This window comes from Poecilia latipinna, unplaced genomic scaffold (assembly GCF_001443285.1).
Source record: "Poecilia latipinna isolate Pla-1442-1.1 unplaced genomic scaffold, P_latipinna-1.0 Scaffold133, whole genome shotgun sequence".
NCBI classification, from domain to species: Eukaryota; Metazoa; Chordata; class Actinopteri; order Cyprinodontiformes; family Poeciliidae; genus Poecilia; species Poecilia latipinna.
Genome location: NW_015112749.1, coordinates 336056 through 357720, shown reverse-complemented (window position 1 = coordinate 357720; position 21665 = coordinate 336056). Strand labels below are relative to the sequence as shown.

General features: G+C 38.9%; 3 protein-coding genes across 4 annotated transcripts in view; 2 read left to right on the top strand and 1 right to left on the bottom strand.

Moving 5' to 3' along the window:
- The first annotated feature begins 108 nt into the window (after positions 1–108).
- bicd2 (bicaudal D homolog 2 (Drosophila)) lies at positions 109–11031 on the top strand. Of its 2 annotated transcripts, none has more exons than XM_015028728.1 (8): positions 109–372; positions 3247–3459; positions 4313–4465; positions 5356–5820; positions 6140–7141; positions 7240–7391; positions 8572–8803; positions 9761–11031. In XM_015028728.1, the coding sequence occupies exons 1-8, from the start codon at positions 133–135 to the stop codon at positions 9761–9763; spliced, it is 2460 nt and encodes an 819-aa protein (XP_014884214.1). In that variant the 5' UTR covers positions 109–132; the 3' UTR covers positions 9764–11031. The 2 variants fall into 2 exon arrangements, with proteins under 2 accessions (XP_014884214.1, XP_014884213.1); XM_015028727.1 differs by having other exon boundaries at positions 8572–8815.
- Positions 11032–12236: 1205 nt separating this feature from the next.
- On the top strand, positions 12237–16891 carry card19 (caspase recruitment domain family, member 19). The gene is made up of 6 exons (XM_015028724.1): positions 12237–12326; positions 12740–12879; positions 13388–13544; positions 13649–13711; positions 14227–14292; positions 14392–16891. Exons 1-6 carry the CDS (start codon positions 12320–12322, stop codon positions 14499–14501), a joined length of 543 nt encoding a protein of 180 aa, XP_014884210.1. The 5' UTR covers positions 12237–12319; the 3' UTR covers positions 14502–16891.
- Positions 16889–21665, bottom strand: part of ninj1 (ninjurin 1) — an 11438-nt gene continuing 6661 nt past the window's right edge. The window contains exons 2-3 of the mRNA XM_015028725.1: positions 19653–19893; positions 16889–17842 (exon numbers count right to left, since the gene is read on the bottom strand). Coding sequence (XP_014884211.1) covers positions 17688–17842; positions 19653–19893 — 396 coding nt within the window. The 3' untranslated portion in view covers positions 16889–17687. The remainder of the gene's footprint in view (positions 17843–19652; positions 19894–21665) is intronic.

Here is a 21665-nt window from a genome sequence, read left to right as displayed (position 1 = left end):
AACCGCGACAATGCGGTTCAAACAAAGAGGACAGTGATTTGCGGCGTTCCGAGATTTTTTTTTTTTTCCTTGGGCTGCTCCCGTTAAGTCAGGGCTGGGTTCCGTCACGGTTTGAATCGGCGGTTCGCCAAGATGTCTATGGAGGAGCAGGACTATCCCGAGGCGGTGCTGGTGACCGAAGCTGGGCCGCAGTGGCTCCGAGTCGAGGTGGACCGTCTGACCCGCGAGTTGCGAGAGACAACTCACGAAAAGATCCAGGCGGCGGAATACGGGCTGGCCGTCCTGGAGGAGAAGCAGCAGCTCAAGCAGCGATTCGATGAGATGGAGGCGGAATACGAGACGGTCCGACAGGAGCTGGATCAGCTGAAGGAGGTAAGCTGAGGTCTAAGCCACGCAGACGGATATGTTTAAGTGCTGGCAGGCTGTCGGAGGTAACCCTAACTGTGACCGGGAGGCACGTTAACCTGGTTAATATCGCACATAGTGGTTTAAATGTTCTGCGCATGTGTTAATAATCATGGTTATTAGCAGGTCAGCTGGGTTAGGATCCGCTAAACGGTGTTTTTCTTATGCTATAAAACTAGGCAAAGAAGCAACATCTTGGTCTCTTGCCCACACTTGCCCTTGGTATGTAAAAACCAAAGCCCTCTAGTCAAATAAATCTCAGTAACTTAAGTATCAGTAACTTATTGTATTTGCAAAGTTAGTTTGTTGTTTTGTTGTGGGGTCGAGTTCTGAAGAACAGTCTGATGGTGGTTGAAAATACAAACATGCTGCAGACATTTCCTTTTGAGCACTGACAAGTAAATCTTTTGGTGAGATAATATCTCCTAATCAGGTTTTATCCACTTCCCCTTTCTTCTTTTTTTTCAAAGGGTTGTTTAGATGAACATTTCCAGCTCATAACTACAGAAAACTTCAATGTTTTTCCTGCATGCACAACTCACTTCAGGGTTAAAATACAATCACAGCAAACAGCAGCTGCAGATACTAAAGTAGGTATCACGATAGCAAAATTTTCTTTAACTAGAAAAAATATAATGATATAGGACAGCTGGAAGTGTTTGAAAGCTGAAATTCTGTGCAAAATATATCCCTCAATTTACACTGAAACCTGTGACTTAAAATCACTAAAAATAATTCTGGATTACATTCACTAAGCTAATCTTTAGTAAACGTTCTGCTTTGACAATGAAACTAGAATAAAATTCAGATTATTGAGTTTTAAAAGTTTTGATCGCTTAAAAATAGAAGCATTTATTAGAAGCAAAGACGATTTCAACCTGCATACAAATTCAATTTAAGCTTGAATGTTACATTCTGACAATGAGATACGTTACATTTTGTTTCTTAAGAAATCCATCAGTAATTTTCATAGCATAAGTAATTATTTATATTTCCTATGGCATTTACAACTTATTATTGTTGAAATGATAACAGTAATTGTTGTTACTGTTATCATTATTGTTATTTTACAGGTTTAAATGTTCTTAAAATATAAGTTATGTTTATGAGTTAAATTAAATACAAACAGTACATGCCTTGAATTCACAGCCTACAGGAAAGTGGTGTGATAGATAAGGCTGCACAATATTTTCATTATTATCTAAATATCACTGCACATAATGAATTGCCTGGACAACCACCAGTGTTTGCTAATTATTTGAGTAATGTTCATTGAGGCTCTCTATGGCAGTGATATAACTGGTGACACTTGTTTAAATCAACATACGATTTAGAAGGTATGAAGGTGATAAAGTCATTAAAATATCATTTGTCACAGTGCCAAGACAGCAAATGTTGGCCAGAAGCAATCTAAATAAATGTGTTGTTCCTGAAATGGAAATAATTGATTTTACTTTGTTTCCATTATCTGGATAGATTAATAAGTTGTGTTTGCTGTGAACCCAAAGCAAAAAGACATCAACGCCTCTTATGTCTTTGCTTACTTGGCATCTAAGATCCCAACTTGTGGGAAAAATCACACCATGTTTTAGAAGGAGAAGTTCGGTTTTCCCCTCTGAGTGTTCTTGGAGCGTCTAGCCACGCTGTCAGTAGAGGAACTGCTCCCCGAAGGACTTCCACTTTGGCTTTTTTTAGCTGTTGTACTTGCTAGTTTCTGAATGTTGCTCACTCTGAATTATTCAGCGTAATGGCTCAGTTTTACTGTCCTCCAGCTCGTCCAACGCACGCCACTTCTCCGCGTTGGGAATTGCTCATTGTGAGCCGTTTCACTTGCAGTCAGAAGCTTAAATGTTTTCTAGATCTTTGTCACAGTGGTCAGAGCAAACATTATTGATACCAAATATGTTTGATACATTCTTACTAAGTGGGCTAAATATCAAGTCAAAATGAGGAACTTAGTTTTTTTTTTCCCTCTTCTGAGACTTTCTATGAGTGACAACTTTAGAGATGTAAGCTCTTGTTGAGTTACATCCACATTAGGTTATTCCATTGCTCATCACGCTCTAATAATTAAGCGGCTTATTGTTGTCGTCACTGACATCGTGTCTTATGACTGACTGTTGGTCTGGAGTCATCGCCTCAGCAGCACCAACAGTGACAGCAGGCCGCTGCTTGTTCCTCAAATCACGTCTGAAGTAAACGACCAGTATCACATGCACTAATTAAACTTATTGAGGATACTACTAACTCTATAGATAAAATAAATGTGTGGGTGTGTTCATTGATCTCAGAAAAGCATTTGATTATAAATCACAGCATTTTAGTCAGTAAGTTGGAACAATATGGGACCAAGGGGACTGCACTAAATTGGGCGAAAAGTTACAGAAAACAGTTTGTGAAGAGTACTTGTGCATCGTGATTATATGTCATTTTCGAAAAATAAAACATTATATTCTTCTATGTGAAGGACATTTTTACAAAATTGATTTGTCCAGTTAAAGCTTGTCCAGTGAAATCTTGCGGGGTTTTTTAATCATTTTTTTTGTTCGTCCGTCTACATAATTGAGGAAATGGTGACCTTAGAAATAAAGAAGCAGAAAGTATCAAAAAAAATGTTAGATTTCATAAATATGTTTGATTTCAAATTTTAAGACAATAAAACTGAAAAAGTAGGTTTGCTTTTCTTGGCACCAATGAATTTAAACACTTCCATGTTTTACTAATAAATACTTTTTTTTTTTTGAATGTACAACTAAATCTGCAACTTAAAACGGCTTTCGGTTTTTTAATCCTTGATGAAATCGGCTTGTTTCCATGCTTCCTGTGTTGGTCTGTCTTCAGGCGTTTGGACAGGCTCATTCTACCCACAGGAAGGTGGCAGCAGATGGGGAGAGCAGGGAGGAGTCGCTGATACTGGAGTCTGCCAGTAAAGAAGCTCTGTACCAGCAGAAGGTCCTGGAGTTGCAGAATGAGCTCCGACAGGCCAAAGCGTCCCTCTTAAGTGCTCAAGCAGAAAATGATCGCCTGTCTGCCGTTGCTCTCGAAATGAGAGAGGTAAACCTCTCCCTTTTTTTTTTTTTGTTGTAGAATGGAGTGTTTCAAGCATGGCCTTTTATTAAATCTCCTTCTTATCCATTGATTTTAACCGTGTTGATTTAATTCACTGTACAGGTGGAATCACAATCAGCTGCTGCATCTTATTGTCCATCTCAATAAGAGAACACAGAGCAACTCAATGCATTAAAACTTTTCAATTAGCATGTTTTGTGTTGTGCTGTGTGTTAGATTAGTCATTAAATAACTTCTCAGTTCTGTCCATTTGGGTCGGCTACTGCCCGTCGTTAACCAGTAATCTGAAAAGTGCTTCACCGGTGAAGAAAATCTCTTTCCCAGAACCTTTTTTTTCAGCTCCTGGCTCCTGTGAGGAAAAGGTACATTGTGAATGAAAAGTTATTCCTCCCCTTAGGAATAATTCCTGGAGAATATTCTGGCAATCAAAATAAAAGCAGTTTGACAGAAATGCATTTTGAGTTCACAAAATGGGATCGATGTTTTCAAGATTTATTTATTTGTATTGTAAGGCAGTAATTTCCTCCCTAGCCAGGTAGTGGTGTTTGCAACAAGAAAGGGGTCAGTTCTGAATTTGTCCAGGAGGAAATATGACGTAATGCTCCATAGTTAGTAAAACAGAGGATGTCCTCAAAAGTTTCTTTGTAGCCTGAGTTATTAAGTGGACGGAGTCCTCCTGATGTCATTTCCTCTCCAAGTCTTGACCTGTGCTCTGTGTTACACGCTGATCCTAATTTGACCTGGAATGAGTTGATAGTTCCCACAATAACTAAAGTATATCCAGTGTCCAGCTGCAGAAACATAAAGTTATTCCTGTTCTGACACCTTTCCTGTCCAGAATTCAGATGTGGCAGAGCTGCAGCGGGCTCAGCTTCGAGACGACATCAGAGAGTATAAAGTTCGGGAAGCTCGACTTCTCCAGGACTACACTGAGCTGGAGGAGGAGAACATCTCCCTGCAGAAACAGGTGTCTGTTCTGCGGCAGAACCAGGTGAGACGAGCAAAGTGCCAAAAATGGACGATGGTCATGAAGTTCTTGTACGTGAATCTGATTCTTTTGCTGTGTTATGACTAAGACGGTGACACACATCGGCTACTACAGAAATAAAGCAGATGCTTATAGTCTTATGTTGTTAAATAAACTGGTTTCATCAAATGTTCGGAGGTAGAATTTATGATATAAGAAATATGTGCATTGTTAGACAAATTTGATAGTAACCTGGTGAGAGAGGTTTAAAATTTTTTAGACCTTTTAACTTGAGTTCAGTGAAGGAAACAAATTCTGCATTAAGAGAAAACAGTTTTAGCTGAACCACATATTGCACGTTTCTTGGTATCTCTAAACGCCTTGCCTGGCAACAAACCCACATTTTTGCCATGCCGTCTCAGTCCCTAAACAGAAATCCTATTGAAAACCTGAGGAGTTTAAACGGACGACCTGGAGGGATTTTACAGAGTAGAAATGATGGCAATCTTCAAAGATCCTTTTTCTGTTTTCTCTATCCTGGTCAGATGTCAGAGCAGGGATATTTGAAAGTGTTGATTCATTGCAGGGTGCAAACTCTCCTGATTTTGTTCACAATTATTTTTTGCATTGAATTTATTTCCCCCACTAGCTAAAAGTGGAGAAATTAGCATATAGTGTCTCTGTTCTCACCATGAAAAAATGTTGATGCACAAATAATTTGACATTTAAAACAAAGTTTAGACATGATTTACTTGGTGTGTTTTTTCTCCTGCACTCCCCATCTAAAAATCTTTAATCCTTCTGTTGTTGTTTTTGGAATACGCTGAAGTTCATTTTGCCTGTCGGCACAATTACAGAAAACTCCACTCAGCAAAGTGAAACTATTGCTTTATGTATTTTGACAATGTGCACAGGTGGAGTTCGAAGGTCTTAAGCATGAGATCCGTCGGCTGGAGGAGGACTCCCAGTGTGTCCAAAGCCAGCTGGAGGATGCTATGCGTCTGAGAGAAATCGCAGAGCGGCAGCTCACAGAAGCCTTAGAGACGATTAAAACGGAGCGCGAGCAGAAGGCCACGCTGCGCAAAGAGCTCTCCCACTACATGACCATTGGGGGGTCCGTGTACAGCAGCTCTTTTAATATCTCCATCGATAACCCAAAACTCCACGAGGATCCCTCCACCATCCACGAGCCTGACAACGACGATCTGCTCAGAGGCTTCGAGAACGGCCTGGTGAAGATGGGCGACAGCGACGAGGACAACCGAACGCTGGTGAACAAGAGAGGAGAGGCCTTCAAGCCGGCTCCTAGCTTGGTGGATGATCTACTGAGTGAGCTCAACATCTCTGAGATACAGAAGCTGAAGCAACAGCTTGCTCAGGTATTAGATGCTGAGATGCACCTTGAGTGTAATTGTTTTATTTTCTCCTAAAGCAGCATGTTAAATAAGCCATGTTTTTTTTTTGGCTTATTTAATCAAAAATGAATAACAGAACAGTTCGATAACGTATTGAGAAACTAAAAATCTCAACAAGAATGATTGAAAAAGATCTTGACTGAATTAAGTTTGTGTTATGAGACTGAGCAGATTCTAACCAGTGGTTGGTAACACAAACTTTCTCATATAGGATTGAATAGATATTTATTAAGAGAAATGGTGACCCGTGTCATTTAAGAGGTTTATTTTGTTTGTGCGTCAGGTGGAGCGGGAGAAGATGGCCCTGATGAACTCGTTGCAGGAGAGCCAGAAGCAGCTGGAGCAGGCCTACGGCACGGTGTCCGAGCAGAAGGAGACCGTCAACAGGCTGACTGAAAACCTAAGCGCCATGCGGAAACTCCAGGCCAGCAAGGAGCGCCAGTCTGCCCTCGACACCGAGAAAGACAGGGACAGCCACGACGACGGAGATTATTACGAGCTGGACATCAACGGGCCGGAGATCCTGCAGTGCAAGTACACCGTGGCCGTTTCCGAAGCCGGAGAACTGAGGCAGGAGCTGAAGACACTGAGGGCTCAGTACGAGGAGTGTCGAACCAAGTACGAAGATGAGCGAGCGCGTTTGGAGAGCGACGTCCAAGACCTCAGGTCAAAGCTGTTCTCTTTGGAGAGGATTAACCAAGCGGATAAAGCGGAGGTGTCCCGCCTGGAGAAGGAGCTCCGTCTGGCCACGGCAGCTGCAGGAGAATCCCTCGGAAGCCTCAACGTCGCCCAGGATGAGCTCATAGCTTTCAGTGAAGAGCTGGCCAATCTGTACAACCACGTGTGCATGTGCAACAATGAGACTCCCAACCGGGTCATGCTTGACTACTACAAAGACGGCAAAGCCTTGGTGAGACGAGGGCAGGAAGGGAAGGAGCAGCAGCAGACTGTTCTTCTGACCAGCGGGCTGATGGGTGAGAACGACAATGGAAAGTCCGAGTCCTGCAGCATTGTGGTGACTGCTGCAGCTCCAGAGCATCGCCCCGAGCCCATGAACATCTACAACCTGGTAGCCATCATCAGGGACCAGATCCGCCACCTGCAGCAGGCGGTGGACCGGACCACTGAGCTGTCCCATCAGAGGCTCGCCAACCTGGAGCTGAGCGCCGTGGCAGACAAAGACAAAGAGGCCTGCATGGAGGAGATTCTCAAACTCAAGTCGCTTCTCAGCACCAAAAGGGAACAAATTGCCACTCTCAGAGCTGTGCTCAAGGCCAACAAACAGGTCAGAGAAGGGTTTTACATTTGCCATCTGTCTCATGTACTGTCTTGTCAGTTTTCAGAATTGCAAGTAATTAATGTAAATGTAAAATGTCCATTTAGACAGCAGAAGTCGCCCTGGCCAACCTCAAGAGCAAATACGACAGTGAGAAGGCCATGGTTACCGAGACGATGATGAAACTCCGGAATGAACTCAAGGCTCTAAAGGAGGACGCAGCTACGTTCTCCTCTCTTCGGGCCATGTTTGCTACAAGGTAAAATGTGACTCTGAGCAACACGAAGGCAGTCGTATAAGATCCTTACAACTTCTTAGCAGAAGAGAGTATAAACATATTAAAACAAACTGGACAAACTATTACTTTTGACCATAGCATACCTCAGACAGATGGTAATATAATTGAAAAGATAATTAGTTAATACGTCACTAAATTATTGCAAAAGTGAAACTCTGATATTGATTTATTACACTCAGTAGTATTTGGCAACAATTTTCTGTAGGTCTGCTAAGGTTAATAATTGTAGGCTTTGCGTGCATGAAAACCCCAAATTCACTTTCTAAGGAAATTTGAATTTTAAAAAGATTAATGAAAAATGAGAGGCGTCTTCTGTCCTTCACAGTTTTGGGGTAGACTTCTGACTGAGGAAAGAAAGTTGGCCACAATAAGATTTGGCAAAAAAAATAAACATGGTGTTCTGAGAGCGCTATACATGTACATTAATGTGAAATTGAGTGGAAGAAAAAACTGGGGTGGCAAAAGGTGCACAAGGAACAGGAATAACTGAACCTTTGAGATGATTGTGAATCAAAGCGGGACATGAGCTATCGTTGTTTTAATCCACTCCTGAACAAAAATGTTATGTTAAGTTTGACTTGCACTGAAGAGAAAAAGAAAGACTGTTGCTTTTTTAGATTCAAGTAAATTTTGCTTTTTATTTGGAGTGTGGGAGGCACCAGAATGATCAAAATTCATTCTCTAAAGTTTCCTTTTTATAAATGAATAAGCTTTTAGATATTCTGATTTGTTAAGTGGCACCGGTAACTTTCCCTGTTCAACCCAAACATGAAGGAAAATCATGAGACTTGCCAACAGCACGCATGCATATTGTCATCATTTTAATTTTAAAAGCAGCTCCAGATGACATAGTAGTTCTTATTTAGCACCTCTGCATTTCCTGATGTTGCTTTTCCTTTATAATTATTTTGTCTTTCTATCTATGAAGACACAAAGCATTGTGGGAGCAGTCTGATGTAATACTGACTCAGCTTGCAGGAAATCCATCCTTCCATCTGGAAAAGTTGTCTTGGGAATAAAATAACCACTTCAGCCACGTTACTCCCCCTAGTGGCAGAAATGTGCATCCATGCCATCTTCTTTTTTTCTCCCCTCCCCTCTCCTACGTCGTTCTAAACCTCTTCTTCTGCTTCTCTCTCAGATGCGACGAGTACGTGACCCAGCTGGATGACATGCAGAGGCAGCTGGCTGCAGCCGAGGACGAGAAGAAGACGCTGAACTCACTGTTACGGATGGCTATTCAGCAGAAACTGGCTTTAACTCAGCGCCTCGAGGATTTGGAGTTCGACCACGAGCAGGCACGCCGCAACAGTGCGACAGCGGCCGGAGGAAAGGGCAAAGCAAAGGGAAAGGGAGCTTCCTCCGGCCACCATGTAAGTCAGATGGTAAACTGCAGGACTCGCAGCAAATGAGATGCTTTTTGCATTTCCAGAGCTTAAGATGTTATTTCTTCTGCTTGACCATCTTTGTTGTAGCTAAAACTTCTAACACCAGGTTCCTGATCTTTTTCTGCAATTATTAATCATCTGTTGGGTTTGAATATTTATCTATTTACTAGAACATACAGCATCTACTTACAGGGTGAAGGAACAACAGTTGCTTTTAAATCTGCATTTATAAAGTTTATAATACTTAAAACAACTTTTAAATAAGCACACTGCTAATTTTCTGACTAACATTTAGTTCTGAATCTATTTCAGATGATCTCTAAAATATAATCCGTAAGAAAAGTAGGCTGGAACTGGACCTCATGTATTTAAAGAGGGTTAAAAATTAAATTAAACCTGAAAATAAGAGCTAAAAGTACAGTAGGATCAAGTGAGAGTAAAACACAAAACTAAAATCACTGAAATATGTACTGTAATATAACGAGCAATTTTAGGTGCTTTTCAATTACAGATAGTTTTCATTACAGACTGTGTTTTTCAACAGCTGAAATGATTAATATGGATAGCATTACTGTGTTTTTTCCACAGTAAGTAGATCATGACCATAGATTTCTAAAATATTGCCATTATTTTCTCACCCAGCATGTTCTGTAACAAATGTGTGCTCTAAAAAGAAAAAGGATAAAGTAGAGCAACTTTTCAGTAATACATTCAATTGAATGAAAGCCTTGTAGTTGCACAGAAGTCATTAGTTACTCTACAAAATGCAGTGATTCATTTCCTAAATCTTTTTGTAATTCTTGTTTTGTAATAAAATCAGTTATTTCCTCGCGTTCCTATTTGTTTGCCTCAGATATCTCCAGTAGATATCTCCATTTTATTCTTAAACTTCAGATGTCTGTAGAAGCTGAAACGCTGATCATTTTCTCTTTTCCATTGCAGTAAACCCGTCAAGACAAGTGACCTTAAAAGAAAAAAGTCTGTCAGTGTGACGGTTGACACACTCCAGGTTGCATCTGTGCAAAGTCGAGAACTCAACCACCAGTATTTGCCAAGAACATTATAGCAGAGTGCCGCAACACTTAATGTAGTTTTTGTCACAATGTGAGCGAGGAAAGCGACTCGACGCACCAGCGTCCCTTTGGATTTCATCAGTCTTCCAAGTAAATGCACCACTGATTGCTGAACCAGGGGAAGGGCAGAGATGGATTCCTCACTGATTACGTTTGTCTGTTACCACAACTGAGCACTTTTTATTACTTATTCCTCCTAACAGATTCCTTCTTTAAATTATGTTTGTGTTATTCAGTATTGTTTAACTGAGATGTATGCTGTCCCACCTGCTCCCTGGTCAAACATTGAGCTCTCTGAATATATCGTAACCTAATTTATTTTTAGCAGTAAAGTAGGAGATTGCTGGTTTTTAAAAACAAAACTATTTGTCCTATTGGGTAAAATTTGAACGAGAGAGACGAAGGAGTTTCACAAGCCCTGTTTTCTTTCGCCTTGATCTGTTTTTTTTTTTTTTTAATCAAAGCCAGTAACGGAGCAACCAATGTGCTGACCAGGTATGCGTTTTCAGGAAATAATGTTACATATTGTTATAACCCTAATGTAGGGTGATTGAGTGGAGAGCAGATTTGGTTTTGTAATCAGCTTGGCAAAAAATGTGGCAAAAATTTAGCTGTGCCAATTTTTTGCCAGTCCATGAGTAAACTCGTAATGACTGAGGAACAGTATTTTAATGCAAATTTATTTAAAGATTTATAAGTTAATAAAACATACTAGTATTCATTCAGATTTTATTCATGAAGAGGTTTTTAAGTACTTTTTTAATACATCTTTTTGTATTAGCATTTTGGTCATACATTGTCAAGTGCAGTGCCATTGTGTGTTTTGTTTGTACAAGTGCAATTTTCAATCCTGGCTGAATTAAAAAAAAAAAAAAAGAAAGTGCTTGTGCTTTTTAAAAGTATTAATTTTTACATGTTTTGTTATGACTGCAATTGTATTTATTTGTGTCTGTTCAGATAACAGGATTCGTTGTTCTCTTGGTAAATGAGGGAGGTCAGATTTAGCTGCCTGGTTACGAAGTAATGATGGATGAGCTCTTGTTTAAAACAAAAATGTACTAGCAAAGTTTGTTTGTTGGCTTCTGTTACTACCTCCAGTTATAGCTGGTGAAGAAATAAACCTGACTTTCACAGCTCTGAGGAGTTTTGTGTTTATTTGAGTTGCTGGTCTTTCCAGTCTTTAGTGCTGAACATTTTCTGCTACTTTTAAAGTTTATTTCCTAAAATGCGGATACACAGCCGAGCCAAAGTATTCAAGTTTAATCATCTGTTCCTTTTGTTACAAATAACAATGTTTGTTTTATTAGTGCTTTATATTATAAACCAACAAAAAACGCACATAATTGTCAAGGGGAAGAAAAAATATTTTTGTTTTTCCCAAAAATAAATTTGAAGTGTTATGTAAATTTGCTTAGTCCCTTCTTATGCTGTCCCTGGGTGTAATTTCAGCAAATTTTTGTTTTTCGTGAAAGTATTTAGTTGTCAAAAGAAATTTAAAATTCTGTATCATTTTCTCTTTATGATTTTGTACTGCTTTGTGTTGCATTCACAGTTGCTTGTAGTGTGACAAAATGTGAAGTTCAAAGGCTATGAAATCCTCAACGCATTCTATGCCAAAGGTGAGACATGGTAGTGGCAGTATTAGGCTGTGGGATTCCCTTTTTTTGGCAGAGAAACTGTAGAGAGCCAAATTAAGGGCAATTCAAGAAAAAAAAAAAACGTTGACAAAGGATGGTTTGGATCAAGGTAAGTTCTAAAGGTCTAAATCCAGTTTAGAGTCCATGGAAAAACGTTGAAAATTACTGCTCACACGTACTTTCCATTCAATCTTACAATGTTTTTTGAATGAAAGAATGTGAACATCTTTCAGACCCTAGAAAAGCTGGGTCACAAAAGATGTGGTTCCACAAAAAGGATGTAAAAATGTACACTGCAATAAAAAAACAAGCAAACATTCATTATCTTCTTCCACTTGATAATAATTGTCTGTTTTGCCCAATCATGAAATCATTAAAATCTAGAGGCCTTATAAATTTAAACTAACCCACCTTATACTACATATCAACAAGTGCTAAGAACCAATCAGCAGAAAAAGTTGTATTTCAAAGGACTGTTTGCACTTTACTGATATACAAATATTTACCGAATAGCCATCCCAAGATGAAGGAAAGTCAAGTACTGCTAAAATAAAATGTATTTAAAATTTATTGACAATTTATGATCAGGTTTTACTAAAAACAAATGAATATCCGCTTAGTTTGAAAACTAAATGCCTATAGCAATGGACAGAACTGTTTACCCCCTCTGGCTGTTGTGCTGAAAATGGTCTCCCTTTTTTGGAGAACGTTGACGTTCAAGACAGCTTTAGCGACGTGATGACGTCAGAAGGTGTGTCCAAACAGAGGACAGAGAGGGGACTCATTCTACAATGGGAGGTTTGTGCCTTTCTTTGACTAATAAAACGAAATAAAAGTTCGTTTTACCACGAATCTTCCCGTCTGCAATGTTATACCCTGTCCGTCACGTCCATATGACGGCCATTACCGCACCAGTGCCGTCGTGGCGTTTTGTCTCGCTTGGTCAAAGACGGTGAAATGTCAATGTTTTGGTTTCTGAAAAGTTCTCAAAATACCCCATTTGACATTAGTGGAGCCCGAGTCTGAACTTTTTCTTAATAAAGGTTTAATTCGGCAGGTCTTCAGATACCCCACGAAACTTTTACGCGCTACAAAAACGCTTTCGAAAATGGTCAAATGTATTCTCTTTTAGCTTTTTTTAAATTTATTTAATTGAAAGCTAGTTTATCTGACAGCTGAAAGATAATTTTATTATTCTCTGCTACTGACAGATAGTTTTCGCGAGCAGCTGTTAGAGGACACTGTCTTCCTCAGAGCTGAGCAGAGACTGGACACAGAGCTGGTGGACAAACTCATCCTGCAGCTCAACAGAATCTACCCGCAGATCCTCACCGACAAGGAGGCCACGAGAGTAAGTCCCACTGATGCGTTTCACTGTCTTAATCACACCAGGCTGTTTGCACCACGACTGAAAATGTATACAAAATTCTTAAAACAATTGGTTGTTATTACATTGTGTGACCCCAAAATGCTTCACTTCTGTCCCAGTGAGCATTGATGGTTTATTTTGACTTCTCCATCCTGGTCACTGTGCCTGGTGACAATAAAGTTGTTTCAATTTTTGCTTTTAAATGTTGCTCTGACTGTAGGTATGGGCATAATAAGACCTTTAGCTACATTAATGCAGATATTTCACTTTCTGTCTCATTTGATGGCATGTTGTGTTTTCCATTTTGAAGAGGAGGGAGTAAAGAAATGTATGTCTGTGCCATGTCTAATATAAACCTCGGTAAAACTGGTAATTAGTGGCTATTTTAAGACTTTCTGCAGATATTTAAAACATTTGAATGCGTGACACGAGAGCCCACAAACCACAGTTTGATTACGACTGAGAAAAAGTATGTGCATTTGTTTGTCAGTTCAGAAATTTGGACGTACCAACAAGCGTCCGCCTGGGTGAGCTCCTGACACATCTCCAGGGGAAAGGTGATGAAGCCTGCAGGGAGTTTTACAGAGCGCTCCACCTCCATGTGGAGGAGGTATACTACAGCTTGCCAACACGGCTGCGCCTCAGAGGTTTGTCAAAACAATTTCATCTTGGTCATATGTCAGTTAGTTGTTTAGATGTTTCCAAAATATTTCTTGAGACATTTTAATATTTTGTTCCATCCAAATCCCAGATTCTCTCAATCCACTCACAAGTCCACAGATCCACTCACAGAGAAACGTTCTAAACGACAGAGGTAATGTGACGCCTATGCAGGTTTTCTCTCTGTGTTTGGGTTGTTAGCATTTTCAGTTTGCGTAAGCATTGTTGTTAGGAGACACAAGGATTCCACTTTACAAGCATTTGCTGCAGCTACATAACCTCGTATTTCATCACACAAATTATTTCTATGCCTTTTGCTTTTATGCCTCGTGACGTTATGAGGACCTAGTATTCCACATACTGATGGCTTTCAGCCTTTTTTTTTAATTTTCTGAAGAAGAACTTAATGTCTAAAGTTGTTTATGTTTCTGAAATGGTTATTTTATAGACTGATAAATCAATATCAGTCTATAATTATAATTATAGATATTACATATCTTTAATTATTTTTTACATTACAATTTGCCTTTGTTTTAAGATGTCAAGGAACTTCAGAGTAAAACAACTCTTAATAATGTAATAAATGTATTATTTATATAGTATGTTATCTATCATGGAAAAAGAACCTGACTAAATGCTGACCTCTGTATTCCTATGTACACTTTGCAGGTCCTCTCTTTTTCCTGGGCTGTTTCGGCTTTGCTGTGGGAATAGCTTTTCTCTATTACTATGGCGGTAATTTTATTTTCAGTTAAATTGTTTAATATGACCAGTTATACAATATATCTAAATGAACTGATTTGATGTTAAGAAGGTGCCTTTTTCTGCTTGTAGAAGCTAAAGTGTCGGGAGGCAGCCAGGCCCTTGGAATGGCCGCCCTCGGTCTGAAGAGAAAAGCGCAGGAGGTTCTTATTTGGTACACCAAAGAGGGCATAATGAAGTAATAAGGGTAATCTCCATACTTGGTGCATCAGAATTTCTGACACTACAAAAAAAAACTGTTTTTTTTTTTTTTTTCTGATTTTGTACACATTATGAACTATGCAAAAAGTACATATTATTTTTGCTACTGATCTGAATGACAAGGGGAGACACATTTGACACTTAGGTCACACTTTATATATTGCTATAATGTAAATTATTTTTATACATAAATTTACCTAATTTTATGCTAATTAAAAACAATCAAGGGATAATGAATTCTTATATAAAAGCACCAACCTCTGCATTTTTTTTTGTTGGTGTTTGAGTTGATGAAATGTTAGGTTATTGAGTTTAGTCTGTACTCAGTGTATTTCTGTATGTAATTTACAGTCCATTGAGACCACATTTTAATATTATGTTTCGGAACAACCACAAATTTTATATATTTTATTGGAATTCTGTATGACAGACCAAAACAATATAATTTATAATTATATTTATAATGACTTTCAACTTTTTTCTACCAATAAAAACCTAGTCTTTGTCAGCTTTGCAAAAATAGACATTGAAATATTTTTCTAATTCTTTTTTGCCAAGTTGCTCAAGTTGTGTGAGATGGGATAGAAGTTTAAGACTTGCTATAAATTGTCAAGTGCATGTTTATGTGTCTGCTACAAGATGAACCTCTGATCAGTTTCTTTTGCAGCCCTTAGCAAGTTTTCGTTCTCAATCTCCCAGACTTTTGTTCCATCTATCATCAACTCTACCCAGCTTTCATGTTTCTGCTGAAGACAAGTATCCCCACTGCATAATGATTCTCCTATCACCATGTTGGTTGTGACATTTTGCATGTTGGCCATAAAATGTTTGTCTTTGTAGGTTTGCATTGCAACAAACATTTTCGATTCTCAGATAATATTGTGCTTTGCTATTTATGCGATGTTGATTTACATGAAAATCTTCTTTAAATACTTTACTGTGGTTGTTCACTAATGTTCTCTAACAATCCCATAAAGCCTTCACAGGACAGCTGTATTCATAGAAATTAAATTACACACAGGTGGAAAAGAAAAAAAGTCTGTGATCGTAGCATGAAAAAGATTTGGAATAGTTCAAGTAGCATGGATGCTTTTGCCAGGCACCATATGTAAGAAATGCTAAAATTGGCGTAACAACATAAAGCAAAAGTAAAACCAGATGGTCACAAACCTGTTTCCGTACCGTGATTACCATCTTGTGGACATGAAGGAAACTACATTATTAAACTTGTATTGAATTTCATGGGGTCTTTAAAAATTGTTTCTCATATTCAAGCAAACAAGAATTAAAGCGTGAAAATCTAAACACCTTCAGATATTGCTAGAAGTATTTACTAGACTAATAATGTGGTAAAAGCGTGAATAGTTATCACGTGATACTCTCCGCCAATAGTATCGCGCTTTCGAACGCAGTGCATTATGGGTATAGTTATTACTGGGGAAAAATAGTAAAAAGAAACAAAATTATGAAATTTGTTTTTAGTTATCTTGATTCTGAGTTAATTGTTCTGTAAAGTAATACAATTTTGTAGTTTTCGTATCTCGGTAAGTAGAACCGTAAGTGAAACTGACGGTGAAGGTCGGTGTATATATAGTGACGAAAAACCTGGGAATTTGTGTGTTGTATGAAAGGAGAGAAGGTTAGCACTCCCCTTGACAAGGATGGAATTGGCCCTTGTGGCCTGCAACACATATACGGTTAAGGCATTGCCACCTACTTCGTGGCATCTCTAACCAAGTTTTTTTTTTTTTTTATTTGTTACCAGATAGCATTTTCTCTGCTAATTTTAAACATCTACATTCAAAAGGGTAGAACCATGTTTCCTGTATAAAATGTGTAACTGTAGAAAGGACGTGCCCTCTTCTGGCACTTTGTTGACTTTGTTTCCTCTAGACAGAGCGGAAATTTTTTACTTTTCCTGTTGGCCCGCTGTGATATAGTTCTCGAGGGAAACTGTAGTAGTGTTTATAATGAAGCTCTAAGCCTGGTTTGAGAAGTGGATTACTGCTATTGATGTAGTTTTCCTAACCTACGGCTATATATGGTCTTGTGGATTTTTTTGTGAAATAGGTCACACTGCAAAAATATTAAGGATGCAAAAATGAATTACAATAATATATTATGTTTTTACATGGTTTGTTTCTTTTTGTTGTTTTTCTTTTTTAAGAAACTAAAGCCACTGAGAGGGGCTTCGCAAACTAATGCTCAAGAGTGGCCTCAATTTTGACATATTTTAAATGCTAAATTTTATCTTCACTGTGTCTTCTTTTGTCAAGATGTGTCTACTGTAGAAATGCCTTACTTTTGCAAGTACTATCATTTGTACAAGCTCTGATTTGTTTTGTAAATAAAAACAAAGGAGAGAAAATAAAACTTTTCTACTTTTATTTTAAAAATATAGTACATGAGCAGTCACAGTGCATAGAAGTATTTAAAACTGTAAAATATTCCTGGTTGTTCTTTTTTGTTTGTTTACAAAAAGTAAATAAAACATTTAATCAAAGCAACTGCACAATGCAGTAAATAAACTCAAATTATTATTATTTTTTTGCACAGGGACCCAATCAGTAAGTGTAGGATCTTGAGATTCTCTTCAAACACTAAATAACAAATACATAACTGTATGTCTCCAATACCCGTTAAAAGAGATAAAAACAGTACTTAAAAACAAATAAAAGGCAGTACAATGTACGCTCGACCAGTGTTCGGGCTCACAGGCCTCACACTGAAAAGTTTGGGAAGCACTGACCTAATGTATGGAAGACAGTCAAAGATATTGCATTTTGCATAGCACTTCAAAAAGCACGCACATACCACATCATTATTAAAAAATTCAAACTGTAAACAACACACCTCTCCTTCAGTAAAGCTACGGTACTGCATTAAGCCTTCTGGGCTCATGAATAATTTAACTTTGCTGAGGTTATACAGTCCGTCATTAATAAGCAGCAGGCATGCATACATACAACAACCGATATGAAAAATATTTTAACATGACAGGAAATGGTCACAATGATTTTGCACCAGTAACAGATGAGAAAATAAGAACTAACCACTTAATTTTGTTCAAAACACACAGAGTCAGACAATAGCAGACAATTATATAAAATGGCCATTTAACTTGTAAATAATAAAAACTCATAATGTCTTGATGAGCAAGGAGCACGTCAAGAAGGCGGTGAATTTTGCGAGTGGGGCTGCTGGACGCCGAAGGCTGTGATGAAGACGTTGACCACCACTATGACAAAGATGAAGGCCATGACACAGCTTTCCAAGATGTCCAGCTTGTGATGCATTCTTTCATCGTTCAGATTCCACTTAACTGAAAAAAAAAGAAGAAAAGCATAATATTTTGCTTATACTGAGCTGGAGAAACTACATTTTCCCACTAGGGGGCAGCACCCAGTGACAGGCAGTTTCCTTTCATACCTTTGAAGTAATCATTTATGAAGGATTTGATAAACACTAACACCATCTGACAGCCCTGTAAATGGGGAATAACCATCTGACTCCTCCAAAGGGCGATGACATGCCTCATTAGTCTGGGAATCCAACATGTGGATCCATTTTAAGCAGAGGGTGAACCCGTGTTTCCACTTCCCTTTTGCTGCTCCAGCTCTCCTGTGACTACATGCAGCCGATAGTAAACAGAACTCTTTCAAAACCAGCTCACAGTAAAGGCAACCACTTCCTGTAAGGTTTCTATAAACACTTCCTCTCCCCCCACTTTCACTTCCTCTCCCCCAATTTTTTTTTCTGTTAGGATAAGATAAGGAAAGAGCAGGATGGGGAGCTGGGGCGGATTCACACCTGTCCAGAGTCGCTAAAACTTTCCACTTCTGATTCTACTGCTTGGTCAATCCAAAATATTCACATTTTAAAGCAAGGAAATCTTTGTCAATTAATTTACACACAGGTATTTGTGAGTAATAGGTTAGCAAAGTAAGATCAGTCATAATATTAAATAAATCCAGCTCTGTTTCAAAAACGCATTGTGAAAATTTTACTCACTCACTCACTTCAGAAAGTTAAACTTACATTATCTTATAATCATAAAATATAGAGTGAAATAAGTGATTGCTTCATTTCTTGTTATTTTGATGACTATGACTTATAGTCATCAAAATTAAAATCTAAAATTCAGTATCACACAAACTTTAAAATATCACATACCAATAGATAGATAGCTTTTCAAATTTAACTGCTGTAGCAATTAATGAATTACATTTCAGTATTGACCAACATTTAGAATTAAGAATAATTTTTCAAACATGATAGTAGCGGTGTGACAGTTTGGGGCTGATTTGCTTCATTCGAACCTGGAAAATTTGCTGTAATTGATAAAAACATGGCTGCACAGTGGCGCAGTTGGTAGAGCTGTCGCCTTGCAGCAAGAAGGTTCTGGGTTCGATTCCCGGCCCCGGTCTTTCTGCATGGAGTTTGCATGTTCTCCCTGTGCATGCGTGGGTTTTCTCCGGGTTCTCCGGTTTCCTCCCACAGTCCAAAAACATGACTGTCAGGTTAATTGGCCTTTCCAAATTGCCCCTAGGTGTGTGTGTGTGTGCATGGTTGTTTGTCCTGTGTGTCTCTGTGTTGCCCTGCGACAGACTGGCGACCTGTCCAGGGTGTACCCCGCCTCTCGCCCGGAACGTGAGCTGGAGATGGGCACCAGCACCCCTCCCGACCCCACTGAGGGACAAGGGTGACGGAAAATGGATGGATGATAAAAACATGAATCCTGTTCTATTAGAAAATCCTAAAGGTCAGTGTCTGGGCTTCAGTTTGTGACCTGGAGCTCTAGCAGACTTGGGTTGTAGAGCATGACTGTGCTCTAAAGCACATAGGCATGTCACCCAACTGCTTAAAAATAGAAACACCATGAAGTGTTGGAGTGACCTAGTTAAAGTTCACACCTCGGAAAACTCTTTTTAGCTTTAACCAAGCTAACGTTGTCTGACATTAAAATGTTTGTTGAAAGGAAAAGCAAGAAATTTATAGCGGCACATAAATTTTCAGAGCCATGTATGTTAACATTAATTGCCTTCATACAAATATCTTCAATCGATAATGAGAAATACATCTAATGACAACTTGATTAAACGGAAACGAGGCAACAAAACTCCCCAGCTTACCTATAAATATGAGCATAACTCCCACCAGTACCTGTAAGATGAGAGAGATGCTGAGGAGAGTGATGAGGGGAACGTAGAAGGTGAAGCTCGGTCCGTGCTCGAGAACGGCCTTGAGCTGCGAGGCGTTAGCCATCAGCAGAGCCACATCCAGCATGCTCTCTGCTGCGCTCTTCTTGTTGGCGTAATGGTTCATGTTCAGGGGTCCGCGCCGCCGCATGATGCGGTTTTCTCGATGAAATTCCTGAAAACGAACGCAAACCCTGACATCAGATTTAGGTTTTCATAATTCTTTTTCCATGTTATTAACAAATGATTTTCAACATGAATACAAACTGATTAGTTTTCTGTGCAGGTTTCAGTTCAACCTTGCTCTAGATGAGCCCTTAGTAAATGTTGGACTTCACCCTCAATGCGTTGCTGAGGTTTCACTTTTATTCCTATTTGTGCAAAATCGATCCTTCAAAAGTTACTTCATCTATAAAAAATGATGACATCATACTGGAAATTTATTTTCATCTGAAACTTACTGATCTTCTTTTTCTTGTGAAAACATAACTGGCCAGAGGAAGAAGTGTGTGTGAGCACAAAGTTAGTGTAGATGCAAACATGTAATTGTCGTTGCAGTAAATCATCAAGACTTTAAGTTAGTTTTTTTGTAAAATAAATCAAATTATTTAGGGAGAAAAGAAAAAAGAACAAGGTTGATGAGTGTAGTTGTAAAAAAAAAAAATCGGAATTGAACACTTTCTAAAGTTTTGTTTGCAGTGGAAAAACTTAACAGAAGTGAAAGTTCTCTTTTGCTGAAAAGCAGCATTTAGGTCATTAACATGGCTCAGTAACAGGTCAAACAGAGCTATGGGAGGTCACTGAGGAGGTCATAGATGTACTTTATTTGAAAGGCTTGATACCTCAGATACAGATGAATCAAACGTATCAAACACGTTACAAACACCCCTGATATCATGCTGTATTTCGGTAGAGTCAGTTCAGTTTTTATTTGGGTGGAGCAGCATTCAGTTGCCCAACACTGTCCTCGTTGTGCCCAGAGTGGCAACATCACCCTCTGAACCTCTGAGGTTCACCTCTATTCCTCTTTCTGCAGCTGCACCAACAAGGTCAGGCCACAAAAGAAGAAAAAAAGATGCTTCTGTGGTAAACCGACACAGGGCGTCATGAGGGCCACAACCTGCCACCAGCTATAATCACTCTTTCCTTATGAAACATTACCAGTACGTATGCAGGCTTTTCCACTATGGAGCACAATGTTCATTAGCCTAAATATTCTAAACAGCAGTAGTTCATCAGGATTTCAACTTCCAGCCTGCAGACTAACCGCTACAGAGACGTCTGATTCGGTCGCAGAGTACAAACATTCGTTAAGTAAACACTGGCAGTGTGACTGCTCAATGTCCTTTCAACCATGATGTTATTATTGTACAGGAGGGACGCCTCGTGTGTTTCAGGACCCACAGTGAGAGTCCAAACCTGACAGTAGAGAACATAAGCAAATGATAATTGCTGTTCATATCTAGGCTGACTTCTGTATTCATGTAAGAATTGTACATTTTTTTTGAGTTCTCAGTCCTTTATCTTCATTTTAAAACATAAAATACTGAAGCTGACTATGACTTTATGGTAGATATATATCTATAGTGGTCAGGCTTCAAATATGGAACCTGAAAAAGAAAGTGGAAGTGGAAAGCAAAAGCAAAGACAGAAATAAGCAAAGAAAGGAAGAAATACAGATAGATAGAAAGAAAGAAGAAGTTAGGAAAGGGACAAATGGTTATGGTTAACAAAATAAATGTTGCAACAATAAGATGTGTAATAAAGACTGAAAATACGAAGCTGAAAGCCTCTGTCACTGAAGACAGACCAGCAGAGAAGAGCAGAGCCCAGAACTACAGCTGCAAATACACTTCAGTTCAAACCACATCCTCTCCTGACACACACACACACACCTACACACACATATGTATTTGAACCTTCTTTGCACTTTGTGGTTACAACCTA